The sequence below is a fragment of the Phytophthora infestans genome, genomic scaffold (genome assembly GCF_000142945.1).
Source record: "Phytophthora infestans T30-4 supercont1.6 genomic scaffold, whole genome shotgun sequence".
Lineage (NCBI taxonomy): Eukaryota > Oomycota > Peronosporomycetes > Peronosporales > Peronosporaceae > Phytophthora > Phytophthora infestans.
Genome location: NW_003303753.1, coordinates 1,375,229 through 1,390,571, shown reverse-complemented (window position 1 = coordinate 1,390,571; position 15,343 = coordinate 1,375,229). Strand labels below are relative to the sequence as shown.

Genomic DNA, 15,343 nt, shown 5'->3' with positions numbered 1-15,343 from the left:
ACCAGTCCTTCCAGGTTCCGACCTCCAGCGGACCGCAGATGCTCGTCGTTCTGTCAAGCGAGAAGTCTTCATGCGGCGATCTTCGGTTCTGACGACGAGATGAGCGATGAGTCCTTGCCGCCGAGTGATCGCCACTCTCGCGGCCTTCATCGAAGGATTCTGGTAGCGGGACGAGTTCTGCCTCTGCGCCGGCTTCGGGGAAGCAGCAGCATCGCAAACGTCGTGCCTCGTCGAGTCCTACCGGTCATCGGTCGAAGCGATCCAAGAAGCACAAGAAGCACAAGAAGCATCACAAGACGCACCGACACCACAAGCATCGGCAGCTTCCGTCGACTCCTGATCCAGCTCCGGCTCAGTCCATTCCGGCTGCTCCTTCGCCGAGTAGGCACCCGGTTCTATCGATTCTCTCTCAGCCGAGTTCGACTGCTTCACGTCCGGCTGTGGTCGCACTTCCCAGCGCTCTTACACTCCCGTTGGCGACGTTACGGACTCGGGCCTCGCAAGCGGTGTCCAAGGATTGTCGCCTGACTCTTCACATGGCTAAACTCCGCGAGGTACCATTCATGCATTTCGGCTCAACTCGTTGTTGGAATGCATTATTCGATACACTGAGCGGAGGGGTGCAGATGGAGCTCGTAGGGGGCAAGAGTCGTGTTCCACCTACGCCGTGTTCTCTAGACGGCATTCGAGCTTTCATGGCCGTTTTCGACCCGAGCCATCCTTGTCAGCGTCTTCGGCGGATGCTCCCTGAGCTTCCTTTCTTCTTTTCTCCGTCGATACTGGAGGAAGCTCGGCGATGTTTGGCTTCTCAAACCCGGCCTCGAACTTTGATGCAAGTTCTTGGAGATATGTGGGTGAAGCTTCGTGGCGACAGTCCCTTGGACTCGGCGGGGAGGCCCATCCAGACAGATGGCCAAATGACTCGTTACTTCGTAGCTCTCTATGAGCGTCGTCATTGGATTGTCGAGTCGAGTGTGTTAATGGGTCTCCATCCTGACGTCAACCCGGCTGCCACGCCCGCCCAGCTTGATGAGGTATACGAACTGTGGCTGGTGTACAAGCGCGAGCGCAAACGTCGTAGTGACACCTTGCGATCTTTGGTTGTTGCTGTCTACGACCAGCTTTACTCGGCGGTCACTCAGAAGCTCGGCGATGAACCTGCTCCACTGGTGGACGCAGAGGTTTATTTTGATCCGTCCGTTCCCCATTACTCTCCCGTTAACCTTTCGTGGGTTCCTTCCGGGAGAGACTGGGTCCAGTGTGCTCACGATGTGGATCTAGCCGAGCCCTGGCGAGCTTGGTGGCTTACTGACCCGGCGGTCCATCCGTACAATACTTGCTTCCGCGCTCGGAACGTGGACTTCTTGGTTTTCGCTCCGCGCGGTATGGATCCTCAGGTTGTTGACGACGCGATTGAAGAAGATTTCGATCTTGCTGAACAAGCGCTTCCTGCCTATGCCCCGGGTGCTCCAACTCGGCTGAATCGTCAAGGCATCCATATCTTCACTGGGTCTTCGATCGGTGAGCTCGGCTCAGATGGCGAGAGTGCGTCTGATGACGACTCGGCGGACGATGGGTTGGGTTCTCCCAATCTCCGAGGCGCGTCTCCGAGTATGTCTCCGTTCGGCACCCTACTCCCCAGTGGAACGGATCCTCAGCCCACTTCCGCCGCGTCGGGTCCTGAGGCACCTGGTTCGGCGTCAGCTTCGTTGGCTAGCTCGGCGATGATACTTCTTGCCACGGCTGCGAATGTTGCATCTCCTTCCGCAAGTTCCCAAGGGATGACGTCTGCTACGACGCCACGCCCCCAATCGTCGAGTCCGCTGAGCTCTTCCTAGTTGTCTCCGTCGGGTTCAACTCACTTGGAATCCGGATCGCCGACTTTTTAGTTTTCTTCCTTTGACTGGGCGTCCCGTAGGTATCGTTCAGGACTTCATTTCGTAATTCGTCTTCTGGTCCTCCGGTGACTTCGTCAGTCGCGGCTACTCGCCCACCGCCGATATCTTCATCCGATGTCGTGGCTTCACTGCCTATCCCGGCTACGAGCGTGTGGCTTAGGCTCGACTTCGCCCATCTCCGCTGGGTTGCCCCAGTCGAGCGCACCACTCAGCGTCGTGCTAACGGTGATTGGACGCTCCCAGTCGCCCTCTCGGGGTCTGAGCGTATCCACCACGCCGACTGACTTAGTGACTCCGGCCGTGAGTGTCCTCAGACCGTCTCTCCCTGTGACCACGGCCGTATTGACGTCCCCATCTGGGCGCCCTATCCGGAGATCTGCTGCGACCGCCCGCACTGTGACTGCTCAGCTGCTTGAGGATCTCGACGCGTCTGACGACGAGGTGTTAGCGCCTGGTGATGGTTATGTACCGTCCACCGGCTCGACGAATCCTGCCGCTGGGTCGCTCTTGGATCCCATTTCCTTATCAGAGAACTCGGCTGGCAGTCCTTCGGGTTCCGACTCAGCGACCGCAGATGCTCGTCGTTCTGCCCAAGCGAGCCGTTTTCATGCGGCGATCTTCGGTTCTGACGACGAGATGAGCGATGAGTCCTTGCCGCCGAGTGATCGCCACTCCTCGCGGCCTTCATCGAAGGATTCTGGTGACGGGACGAGTTCTGCCTCTGCGCCGGCTTCGGGGAAGCAGCAGCATCGCAAACGTCGTGCCTCGTCGAGTCCTACCGGTCATCGGTCGAAGCGATTCAAGAAGCACAAGAAGCACAAGAAGCATCACAAGACGCACCGACACCACAAGCATCGGCAGCTTCCGTCGACTCCTGATCCAGCTCTGGCTCAGTCCATTCCGGCTGCTCCTTCGCCGAGTAGGCACCCGGTTCTATCGATTCTCTCTCAGCCGAGTTCGACTGCTTCACGTCCGGCTGTGGTCGCACTTCCCAGCGCTCTTACACTCCCGCTGGCGACGTTACGGACTCGGGCCTCGCAAGCGGTGTCCAAGGATTGTCGCCTGACTCTTCACATGGCTCAGCTCCGCGAGGTACCATTCATGCATTTCGGCTCAACTCGTTGTTGGAATGCATTATTGGATACACTGAGCGGAGGGGGGCAGATGGAGCTCGTAGGGGGCAAGAGTCGTGTTCCACCTACGCCGTCTTCTCTTGACGGCATTCGAGCTTTCATGGCCGTTTTCGACCCGAGCCATCCTTGTCAGCGTCTTCGGCGGATGCTCCCTGAGCTTCCTTTCTTCTTTTCTCCGTCGATACTGGAGGAAGCTCGGCGATGTTTGGCTTCTCAAACCCGGCCTCGAACTTTGATGCAAGTTCTTGGAGATATGTGGGTGAAGCTTCGTGGCGACAGTCCCTTGGACTCGGCGGGGAGGCCCATCCAGACAGATGGCCAAATGACTCGTTACTTCGTAGCTCTCTATGAGCGTCGTCATTGGATTGTCGAGTCGAGTGTGTTAATGGGTCTCCATCCTGACGTCAACCCGGCTGCCACGCCCGCCCAGCTTGATGAGGTATATGAACTGTGGCTGGTGTACAAGCGCGAGCGCAAACGTCGTAGTGACACCTTGCGATCTTTGGTTGTTGCTGTCTACGACCAGCTTTACTCGGCGGTCACTCAGAAGCTCGGCGATGAACCTGCTCCACTGGTGGACGCAGAGGTTTATTTTGATCCGTCCGTTCCCCATTACTCTCCCGTTAACCTTTCGTGGGTTCCTTCCGGGAGAGACTGGGTCCAGTGTGCTCACGATGTGGATCTAGCCGAGCCCTGGCGAGCTTGGTGGCTTACTGACCCGGCGGTCCATCCGTACAATACTTGCTTCCGCGCTCGGAACGTGGACTTCTTGGTTTTCGCTCCGCGCGGTATGGATCCTCAGGTTGTTGACGACGCGATTGAAGAAGATTTCGATCTTGCTGAACAAGCGCTTCCTGCCTATGCCCCGGGTGCTCCAACTCGGCTGAATCGTCAAGGCATCCATATCTTCACTGGGTCTTCGATCGGTGAGCTCAGCTCTGATGGCGAGAGTGCGTCTGATGACGACTCGGCGGACGATGGGTTGGGTTCTCCCAATCTCCGAGGCGCGTCTCCGAGTATGTCTCCGTTCGGCACCCCACTCCCCTGTGGAACGGATCCTCAGCCCACTTCCGCCGCGTCGGGTCCTGAGGCACCTGGTTCGGCGTCAGCTTCGTTGGCTAGCTCGGCGATGATACTTCTTGCCACGGCTGCGAATGTTGCATCTCCTTCCGCAAGTTCCCAAGGGATGACGTCTGCTACGACGCCACGCTCCCAATCGTCGAGTCCGCTGAGCTCTTCCCAGTTGTCCCCGTCGGGTTCAACTCACTTGGAATCCGGATCGCCGACTTTTTAGTTTTCTTCCTTTGACTGGGCGTCCCGTAGGTATCGTTCAGGACTTCATTTCGTAATTATTCAGTATATGTAGTTTCGACACAGTAGCATTCCGTCTCAACTCGGCCTGTGTCGTCCGCTGAGTTGGTGTAACTTTTGGTGCAATAGCTGTTAATCCTCATCTGCAACTTGCACCATTTGCAGACGGTTTTCGCGCTTCTTCTGTCGTAGATAGTCAAACAGGAGACCCCCACATGACAAATTCGACAGTGGTTCCCAAGTAAGCTCATCGTAGCCGACCCACTTAACTTTAAACTTCCGTTGTGATCGTGACGTACTTGTGGATAATGGTAGCTCATCGTCGAGAATTGCTTCGACTTCATACTGGTTTGTACTTGCATCTCCGTTCTCGCTCTCCTGGTCTTGGCCATCCTCGTCGAACTGGACGGTTCGTCCCACCTCCATCGTCATGGCGATGAGTCGTTGATCCGCCGGGTCCGACCCCGCGAGAGGCGATCCTCCGGCCGTCGCTGGGCTTCCGTCGCTCGGAGTTGCTGATCCCTTGACCATCTTCACTCTTCTCTTTCTCTTCTCTTCCTCTTAACTTGGTTAGCTGGCACCTATAAAAACAAGCACACACTCCTGTTCCCGGGTCGCGGCACCAGTTGTGGTGTAGTAGAACACACAAATATCGTCAGATGTGGATTCCTTACACAAACCACAACGAATCGCCGAGTTAGGTCGGCGGTTTGTATGGCCTGCGCAGAGGGTGGTCCCCTCGCGGTCCGGCCCTTCCGGGACAGACGAGTGGCTCGCTTCCACCCGGTTCCGACTAACCAAGTCAGATCACTTCCGAGGCTCCGCCGAGTTTGGTTCGGCTGAGCTCGTTCACAACCCTGTGCCCTCCACCAAAGGATGGACGACGGCGCGCGAGCGCTTTTACAGGTCACCGAGCGCAGAGGCAGCTCAGCTAGAAGTGTTACGGCACCCGGGCTATCCGACGTACCGGCCCGCTGAGTATGCGGGACTTTCTTTCGCGCGTAGCGAGACTTTGTCCTACCCGGACCGACCTAATCTCTTGGCGCTACCAGTCAATACCCTACAAGCTATGCCTCTCGAGTATTGACGGCAGGCATAATCCAGCCCTATGCAGGGACTTACCGGAAAAGTGTACACGTGTCTTGGACTAGGAAAATTCTGCTCTGTTATCTTCTGGGAGCCCTTTCGGCTCCCCCTATTTAATCCTATGCTTCTCATACAAATATCTAATGAAATGTAGTCGTTTCGGATCTCTACCGACCCTTCAGCTGAGTTCCGGCGTCCGTTGAGCTCAGCGGCTGTCCGGATAGCATATCCGGACAGATCGCCGAGTACTTACCGTGATCCTTGGCTCCTAAGCTCTGGGTTATCAGACCGAGCCGATTCTTGACCTAAAGTAGGTCGGCGTATGGTCGAATCTGGAAAACCCTACACCACACTCTCTACAGAGACCAACTACAACAAGTGGAGGGGAAGCGACCGCAACAAGGAAGCGCTGTTAAAAGAAATCGTAGCGGAACTGAACGCGGTGGGGATTAAGCATCGGTCAACCGGAGATGCGCGAAAAAAATAACACAATTGAAAAGCAGTTTCGCGAAGCCATAGACTTCCTGGCACAAACCGTCTCAGGCATCACAAGTGAGTCGACTCTGCGAGGTGAAAGCCTCAAGTGCTGTCCCTACTTCTACAAACTGGTTGATGTGCTCGAGTCTCGCCCCTCCGCCCGTCCTCGTGTTACTTCAGACTCTATCGATGACGAAGAGAATAACATCGCACCACCAAGTGTAATCATACAACGAGGGAAGAAGCGACCGCTGGCTCTCGACGAGGAAAACCAAGATCCTAAGCAACAAAATAAAGACCCCGTTGACAGGCTGCTGGACCAGCAGAGTAAGGCGTGTAAGCAGCGAGCAGAGAAGACTAACCGTATGCTACAAATACAGGAAACGCAACGAGAGCGTCATCAGTGTGAGGTCAAGTTGGAGAAGGATCAGGCCAACGTCGATTTTGCATTGAAACAAATACAGCTACAGACGGCACAGCGTGAGGGTATTGTGTACGTATTACTAGCACGCCAAACGCTGCTGGCTGGAGGTGGTTCGTCCGCTGAAGTGATCCGGCTCCTTCCCCTTCCAGCATAATTCAAAGGGCAGTTCCGTATGGTAAGCTAGAATCGCTTGTTAAACACAAGATCTCGCAAGTACCCACGCCGTTCTGTACCCATGTTGCCATCGTAGGTCAGCGGGTCATATTCATCATCTTCTTCTTCTTCACCAGTAGACTCATGCTCAATCCGCTCAGGTGGAATTGGATCCGCAATAGTCATGTTGTGTAGGATCATACACGTCCGAATCAATTCGATTGCGTCTTTGATCTGTTTGTTTTTTCGCAGAGCACAGCGCAGTCTTTGTAACGGGGTTACATGGTATGGAACACACAGGGGTACGAAGTACCCGGAGAGTTAGCAAACTCTCAGTACATAAGTTGGAGAGTTAACAAGGTCTCTCAGTACGTTGGCTGAAAGCCACACGTTATGCATTTGATTAGGTTTAACTATGCTAGATAGTTAAAGAGATACATTTACCCCTAGGCGACTTGGCCGCAATAATAATAAATAAGACACTTCTGGTTTTGAAGCATAAAAGTTAAGGTATTAACTTTGAGCCCTGGTCTTGGGCTGTAAGTGTCCTTTGGATAAGGAGCTTAGTATTAGTGACTCTTTGAGTCGAACGTCTTCCTCTGACGCTAAAGCTACGGCAGCCCCGCTGCAGTCTTCGTAGCAGGCCTTTAAGCATGCCGATACAATGCTCCACGCGAATACGAACGACAGCCAAGCACTTGTTAAAAACTGTTTCTTTGATATCGAGCTGACCGCCTTGCGAAGTTTTGAACGCTGATACCATCACCCGCGACGACCGGTACGCCGAGTCGCCAAGTAAGTACAAGTCATCATGGAAATACGTGTCTTGGTTTAACGCAGCTTTGCAGTTTCTCCAGACACGATTGTGGCTTCAGCCCGGCCATCCTATGTTTTCGTATCGAATACGACACAAGTCGTCACAAATAACCAGCCCGTTGATAGCGTAGGCAGCTTTTCGGGAAAAGTAGTCTTCTCCATGGTCTTGTGGACGGGTCAGCAAAGGGAAAAGCGTCCCGTCAATCAAACCGATACATTTAGGCAGCGTTGGAACCCTTTGAATTCGCTCAGAGATCTCTCGTATCCAACTCTGACAACCACTATTTGTGCTTATGAAAGTTCTGAAATGGAGGATACCGCCACCGATAAGTTTGCCGTGATGGTCGCGCTTGCACACAAAAAACCTGAAAAGCTCTAGAAGAGACGGTACAGTAGTCGTAGACGAACCACTGAATAGTTTCCAAAAGAAGCACATGTCTTTGCTGGATATAATCGGACGTAGCTCACCAAACGAACATTCTCTAGGTTAAGCATCTCTTTGATAATAGAAATTGTCATCTCACTTAAGTACAATATGGAGGCTAGAGGTACATGTATTTATGACTTGGGCTCGAATGCCACTTGAGCCTTCTAAACTATGTAGAAGTATCACTATTTGGGATACCACTTCAAAGAAGAAGTATTGATACTGTAGTTTCTAAAAAAACATATTTCTGGTACAGTACTGCACCCCGTTTTCGCGGGGGTGGATCATATAGAATTTGCAAATAAATTAGATTTTAGCTGTCGAACTATAGTTCATTTAGATTCAGGATCATCACATCCGGAAGTTTATCAAAGGCCCAAGGGCGCGAAAACGGGGTGCAGTACTGTATTTAACCGGAGCGAAGTCGCGACGAATCTTCTGAAAGGCAACACCGAGACCATCACTCTCAGAATCTGATACTCCGTTCTTTCCGCCAACAATCCACACTTCCCAATTTGCCATCTACAACGCAGTCCCACCAAAAAAAAACACACACACACAACCTCGAGACAATGGCGACAACCTGCCCATGGCGAGTGACAGCGCTCGCAACGGCATCAAGTGAGCAATCGTCTAGTCCCACCCTTCAGGAAATTATGGACGAGGAATTGTCCTTGAGACTGCAGGACGAAGAGTGGGTTAAACTTGCGGCACTTGATCACAGTGACGCATTCCATGTTAAAGACAGTGGCGACGACCTTGAGGAGAAGGAACCGGCACCCGAAGCGGAATCAACAGCCCTCGACGAGTATGAAGGACAGGACTACGACGGTGAAAACGACGATTATGCTGACGTATTTGAAGATGAGAAGGGGTTCAACTCACTGATACGCCGACAGGCGAAGCTCAACAGTCATCGCGGGGATCGACCTCGGCAGAAACGGCGGTGGTGCGCACGAAGGCATGTTCGACGAGGACACACAGAGAGTTCTGCAGAAATTGGTGCGCAAAGAGCTTTTGAGTGCAGTGAGAACGCGTATATACACAGGAAGAGAAGCCAACATGTACCACAGCGTAGGACTGGACAAGGCAACAGGACAGGAACGAGGACTAGCGCTGAAGATATTCAAGACTAACAAGGGAGACTTCACCAAAGCTTCTGAACGTGACCCATCCGGCCGAAAATATGGCCTGGACTACGTCAAGAAGAGTATTCGTCGACAGCTAAAGATTCAGGCTGAGCGTGAGTATAAATATTTGTGTCGTGCAGGCGCAGCACTTAAACACAGGCCAGTCACCGTAACAGAAGAGAAGCTTGCACACGCTGGCCGCGGTCCGCGTATGCCGATGCCTCTCATCCTTCACGACCACATACTTGTCACGGAATTCGTCGGTTCAGACGGCCATGTCGCTCCTTCCCTGGCAGACGCAAAACTGAACGACACTCAACTCTGCAGCGCCTACACCGATCTTCTGCGTGCTATGCGTCGGCTGTATCAGCGCGCTCGGCTTGTTCACGCGAATCTTTCTGCAGCAAACATCCGATACTACGACGGTCAGTTTTGGATCACAGGCATTGGTCATGCGGTCGAAGTTGGTGCGGAGAACAATTTGGAACTGCTGACTCGCGACTTGGGTAACCTGGACTCGTTTTTCCGCTCGAGTGGTGTCCCCGCGGTGGCGAAGCGCCGCGTCGGACTCGTTTGTGTGGACGTAGCCAAGGAATACGTTGTGACGGAGTCCCCTGAGCAGCTGCTGAGGCGCTTTCCTGTACTGGAGCCGCTGCTACGTAACTGAACTGAAGATGGTCATTGCCGTGGAGTGGACTTCACTGGAGGTGGAGCCATTGGACCCCAATTTGGAGCTCGTGCTCAACTTGACAGTGTCGACACGCAACTGTGTAGGACGGAGAGTGAGCGGCGTAGGACAATCCGAATCATAAGTAACTTGAGGTCAGCTCATCAAGCTCCAACGTGTTCAAGCACTCCGCCGACCCAACTTGGGAGGATACACTCAAATTGTTGACAGGGCATCTCGTTTTCAAAACTACCTCAGCAAGTGAGTGAAGCATAACTGGTACAGGTACTGCACCGGTATTTTCGTTGACTTCGCTGAAACTTCCGGATGCTGTAATACAGCATCCGGCCTGTATGCCGGTACCATTGTCGCAATACTGGTTCATGAAATAGCTAATAGCTAAACAGTGTTTCATGGAATACATAGCGATTAATAAAAAGCGAGCTCGCGGGTGAGTGAGTAGAGAACTTTAGTTTCTGGAATAACGCAGGGATAGATTACCGATCGATATTCCTTTTGGAATAACGCGACCTTCTATTCCACTGGAATATATTTCTGAACGGGTTTTTCAATTTTTGGTATTTTCGTTGACTTGCCACATTGAACAGAACCAGAACGGCAAATTTGGTCGCTACCGGTACTGTACAGTACTGTATGACATGGACAACTCGGATTCTTCCACTGCTTCAATTCTGCTTCGGTGGTCGGTCGTGACCCCGTTGATTCGCCGATGCATTGGAGTAGTCGCGTGCTTTGGTACTAGGTTGTCGACGACAACTTGTCGCTGCTCTCGTTTGACCACTGCTCTCACCTGTCGATGGTGAAGCATACTGGTAATAAGAGTGAGCTAGAAGTACTAAGACTGAGTACTACATGTGCATGTAGCTTAGTACTACTAACTTAGTTAAACTTGTTGAATGTACACGACTTAATACTACTTGTTGAACGTACTGTACACGACTTACTACTATTGTACTCGTTACAAGTCCTTGGTAGCCATCTGTTATAAAGATTCAGCAACCCAAGTCCTATGACAACAGTTAGATTTAAGGGGTAAAATCGGGCGTAGATTTTAAAAAAGGTGGTCAGAATTAGCTGATTCGCAGTCGTTTTTGCGCTACAAGACTATTTCTAAACTCTTTCCAGATGCCCCAGATTTACGGGAAACGGGTTGCCTTTGAGGCGGTCATTTGATTAGGCAATTCCCAAAACCACATGGATTTGCGCAAGAAAGTACAGTGCAAGGAAAAAACAATTTTTTTATTTAAACAGGCACCTTATCCATCGCTTTGCTGGGGCGTAATCACGCTTCCTTCCGCGTTGATTTCACATATAAAATAATAGAGGTTAACGTTAAATAGCTGATAAGGAACATGCACCGCTAAATGGCTGATGTGCACCTCAAACTTGGTCTCGTTGTCGGCTCTGTAGGTGCTCGTCACAGTCGTAACAGTGCCGTGTGCTATCTGTAGACACTCAGCAACCAGGTCCCGGGTTCGCTGCCCTCTGAAGAGGCCATCTTCCTTAGCTTTGAACATGAAGTCTAAGCACCGTACTACGTAATCCTTCTGGCCTGGTGCCAGCTCTTGCTGCGAGGTGCTTGGCTCAGACATGTTAGTAAGGACGCAAATAGCTCACTAGATGCACGAGATGCTAAGGAACATTTACGTAGGCTCCTTGTTCTATTTTGGTGCCAGCTCGAGAAGTTTCGCCTTTTCAAATGGCATGTTAAAATAATCTGGTCCAACGTTCATTGACGAGTACAATACTAACTGTTAGTACTAAGTCGTGTACATTCAACAATTTTGTTAGTTTTGAACATTATTGTTGAAAGGATCGCTTCAACATGTCGACGCATGCAAATCTCGGCGGCTGTCGGCATTTCATCTATCCTTGCTATTGTTGACAAGCCAAGTCGCCTTTGTCTCGTAAGTTTGTGGCTGTCTGTGGACCACCAGCACTTTTGCCTGCCGACATAGCTCTCACTAACGTCATTCTTGAACTCGCCTCGTCTCGCCAACCTCGAGCATGGCGGACTACAACGCCCTCAAGACTCCGGAGGTCAATGCAGGCAGCCCGAGGAGCAAGCCTCCGGTCCAGGATGCTGCGCAGTCCCCTGCTGTCCATGTTGTCCGCTTCTTCATCGTGCTGGGCATCGCTACCTTCATCTTCGGCAACATCGCCACCTGGGCGCCGCTATACGAGCTGAACTTGGTGAACACCATGATGGAGTGGTGGAACGGCTACCCCGACATGCCTGCCATGAGTGAAGGCCACAGTCACTTGCTCTTGGATACGGGTATCGGACGCAACATCACCGAGTCTGGCCACACCGAGATGATCCGTCCCACCTTTCTCTTTATCTTTTGCATCTTTCCATTCATCGTCAGCGTCTTGCTCATTGAGTACCTGCGCCACATCAACACGGCTCGGCGCTTGACCTCGACGTTAATCTGGCGCTTCGCAATGCTCATGCGTCGTAAGCCCAAGTTCCCCGTTCTTGGGGTCTCCCGTTTCTCGGTTGGCGAATGGATCTTTGGTGTCGTCTACGTGCTCGGTGGCAACGCTCTGTGCTGGTGGTACGAGTGGGACCGTCGAGTTGACTCGGCAACTAAAGCTGGTACGCTCAACACCTCCAAGTACTGGAATATCATCGGTATCAGTTCCGCCTACCTGTGCATCTACAACATGGCGTTCCTACTGCTTCCTGTCACAAGAAACTCTGGCTGGATGGAGTTCTTCAACATCTCGTACGCTAACGGCGTCAAGTTCCACCGCTGGATCGGATTTATGACCGTCATTACGGCTGTGGTGCACATGCTCGGCTACTGGGTCAACTGGGTCCGGTTGGGCACGTGGGAGGTCAACCAGCTCCCGTGCACGAGCTGCGACTTCACACAAGACAACTCAGGCGGAGGCTACTATGCCTGGTTCAATGTATTTGGATTCATCTCCACTCTCGCTCTCGTGCTCTTGGTCCCAACTTCCTTCCCCATCATCCGTCGCAAGGCGTACGAGTGGTTCTACATCACGCACTGGGTGCTGTTCGTCATCGCTGTGCTTTTCGCGATTTTGCACTGGGCTCAGATCATCTGGTGGATTCTGCCCTCGGGTTGTGTGTGGTTCGTTAGCCGAGCTGCTTCAAGCTGGAATGCCATGACCCCCGTCGTCGTCAAGGAATTCTCAGTCATCGGTGGAGGCGACGACGAGTTGGTCAGGATTGTTGTCAAGCGTGCCGCTCCCGGAACGTCTCCTTCGTCGTCGTCCTACGACTACAAGGTCGGCAACTTTCTGTATCTGAACGTACCGAAGATCTCGAAGCTCGAGTGGCACGCGCTGACCATCGCGTCGTCCCCGAAGACGAGTCCCACGGACGTCGTTCTGCTGGTCAAGCCTCTTGGCGACTGGTCAAAGAACCTGGTACAGTATGCAAAGGATTGCAACCATGACAACATCACGCCACAGATGTACGTGGATGGCTTCTACGGCGCATCGTTGGAGCTGTATGAAGACTACTCTACCGTGTGCTTGATTGGCGGTGGTATCGGAGTGACTCCCGTGCTGGCCATCCTGGACGACCTGGCTGCCAAACTATCGGCCAACGGTGCCCGGTGGACCCAGCGTTTCGCATTCATATTCGCGTTCCGTGAGCTCAGTGTGTTCCAGACTGTCGCGCCCGTGCTGGCTAAGCTTCGCGAATTGGACCCGAACGAGCAACTCTTCCACACGCATCTCTTTGCAACTGGCACCTACTCGGAGGTCGACCTTGCGCAGAAGCTGGAGACTTCGCCTGCAAAGGACATTATGGACACGGCAACGAACAAGTCCACTGGTCGAGCCGCTCGCCCTTTCTACGAGCCTTTGCGTTCGAGCAACACGATGCGTTTCGTCATGTACTTAGTGCTGTACGTGGTTGCTATCGCTGTTGTGTTCGCTGTTCGATGGGGAAATGGTGTTATTCAGGGAGCCAACCACTTCGAGCTGTGGCCGCTCGAGCGCGCCTTTGAGCTTGCAATGTTCTGCCTTACGATCATCGTAGTGTACGCCTTCGTATACTACGAGTACGTCATGTTTCGCCGTAACGGCGCGACAACGGAACAGACGCCTGTGTTGGCTGAGACTCCACTAACGAACTTTGCTGCGTTTGGAGGCGACGTTCACTCGGTCGGTGACCTTATTAACCACCTTAACGTTGTAGTGGGCGAGCGGCCGAACATGCAATCGCTGCTGCAACAGACGCTAGCAGTCCACAAAATGGACGACAGCTCGTCGAGTTTGCTGCCTGCCGTTGGCGTTATGGTGTCTGGTCCTCCGACGCTCAAGGCGGCGACAAATGAGGCCGTGTACGCCCTCGGTGGCGGCAACTTCGACGTCCACGAGGAGGAGTTCGAGCTGTAAGCATATTCGTAGCCACTGACTTCGTATTAAGAGAACCACAGTATGATAGGCGACATTGGTCCAGAATCTAGAAAGGCATAAGAGGTCTGCATTTAGGAAAACATATATCGACATTTAGATATAGGGTGCAATCATGCGTTTAGATTTCGATTTTGTGGTAAATTTTAGCCAATTCTTAGCCGTTTTGGAGCTACAGTCGTTTAAAAATGCCCTCTCAGAACACGGGAGAAAGGCGCGCCAAATCCACAGATATGATTGGTCTAGAATTAAAATCATATGTCAAAAAGGAAGATGACACATCGCCCGGTCGCAGATTGCCCTTGTCAATTTAACATTCAATTCTGCCAGCAGGATGGTAGAACAAATTATAAAGGTATTATACATGGATTTTGTTTTGTTTTTATCATCTACTGTTCTAGTTCCTTCTGGGCTTTGTACAAATATTAGTTTGAAAAGTAAATGTTACAATATCAGTTATAATTAATATACCTCAAAATAAGTGTCTGAGTTATTCTTTTTCTCATTAACCACGGAGTCAACGGTATTGGGAGCACGACCAAGGCAATCAGAGACCAGTTGGCGTGTCCTGATGCCTTTGAAGAGGCCTTGTTCCTTCTGGCTTTTGAAATACTCGTAGCTGTTCACAATCACCCGCTTCTCTCCTGGGCAGAACTCGTGCTTGCCGGACATTTGCGCTGACCTTAAAGGATGCTTCTGGCTAATTGATGAGTGCTACCGCCCTCTCAAGACACTAAGTTATATATAGCACCTTTATTTATATTAAACAGACAATTATTAGACTTTTTACAGTCTGTATAGTATGGGTTACAATTTCTGGCCCAATGTTCAATGTCGCCTACAATACCGGTACTGTAGAACTAATAGCCTAGAAATAGGATCCTGCTAACGTCACAATGAGTTAACCATGTTGAAGCCGGCTGTCGACAATCGTCTGCTCCGAAATCCGATACGCAGTAAAACCTTTCCTTTCTGATATGACCCGTGGACGACTCCTATATACTACGTAGTATTTATGTATGTCGTCTTCAGTAAACAGGTCATTGCTACCAGCGTTGTGCCAATGTGCATTGAGTAATTGATTGAGATTTGCTTGGACGCCACAATTATAATTGCCCAATGTCGACATTGTATTGCTCACTCATACAGCCTCACTACTCCTGCCATCGACTACAACGCCATGTCTACCACAAGCTCCGGTTAGCCTTTAAAAACACTAGCATTTCCAGTGTCGCCGGCCTCATCGCTCGCCGCTGATCAGTGAGAAAGAGCTTCGACAGAGAGAAAAGTCTCTCACAAATGCTGGATGTAGGTGGAATGAAGTTGGTGTCGATGTACATCTCCTTGGGTCCTGTCAGGCGGCGGCGCTTCAAGGCCTGCTTCGCAAAAGAGATGTTGTCTTCGT

At 51.8% G+C, this 15,343-nt stretch overlaps 4 protein-coding genes across 4 annotated transcripts; 2 read left to right on the top strand and 2 right to left on the bottom strand.

Annotated features, from left to right (window-relative positions):
• Positions 1-8,297: 8,297 nt before the first annotated feature.
• PITG_04584 (uncharacterized protein) lies at positions 8,298-9,961 on the top strand (the record flags this gene model as incomplete). The annotated part of the gene is made up of 3 exons (XM_002905297.1): positions 8,298-8,556; positions 8,664-9,749; positions 9,778-9,961. The coding sequence occupies one exon, from the start codon at positions 8,689-8,691 to the stop codon at positions 9,520-9,522; it is 834 nt and encodes a 277-aa protein (XP_002905343.1).
• A 540-nt stretch (positions 9,962-10,501) lies between these two features.
• Positions 10,502-11,135, bottom strand: PITG_04583 (uncharacterized protein; the record flags this gene model as incomplete). Its single annotated transcript, XM_002905296.1, has 2 exons — positions 10,502-10,522; positions 10,902-11,135. 2 exons carry the CDS (start codon positions 11,133-11,135, stop codon positions 10,502-10,504), a joined length of 255 nt encoding a protein of 84 aa, XP_002905342.1.
• A 398-nt stretch (positions 11,136-11,533) lies between these two features.
• On the top strand, positions 11,534-13,920 carry PITG_04582 (uncharacterized protein; the record flags this gene model as incomplete). Its single annotated transcript, XM_002905295.1, has 1 exon — positions 11,534-13,920. The coding sequence occupies one exon, from the start codon at positions 11,551-11,553 to the stop codon at positions 13,918-13,920; it is 2,370 nt and encodes a 789-aa protein (XP_002905341.1).
• A 480-nt stretch (positions 13,921-14,400) lies between these two features.
• On the bottom strand, positions 14,401-14,610 carry PITG_04581 (uncharacterized protein; the record flags this gene model as incomplete). The annotated part of the gene is made up of 1 exon (XM_002905294.1): positions 14,401-14,610. One exon carries the CDS (start codon positions 14,608-14,610, stop codon positions 14,401-14,403), a length of 210 nt encoding a protein of 69 aa, XP_002905340.1.
• Positions 14,611-15,343: the final 733 nt, after the last annotated feature.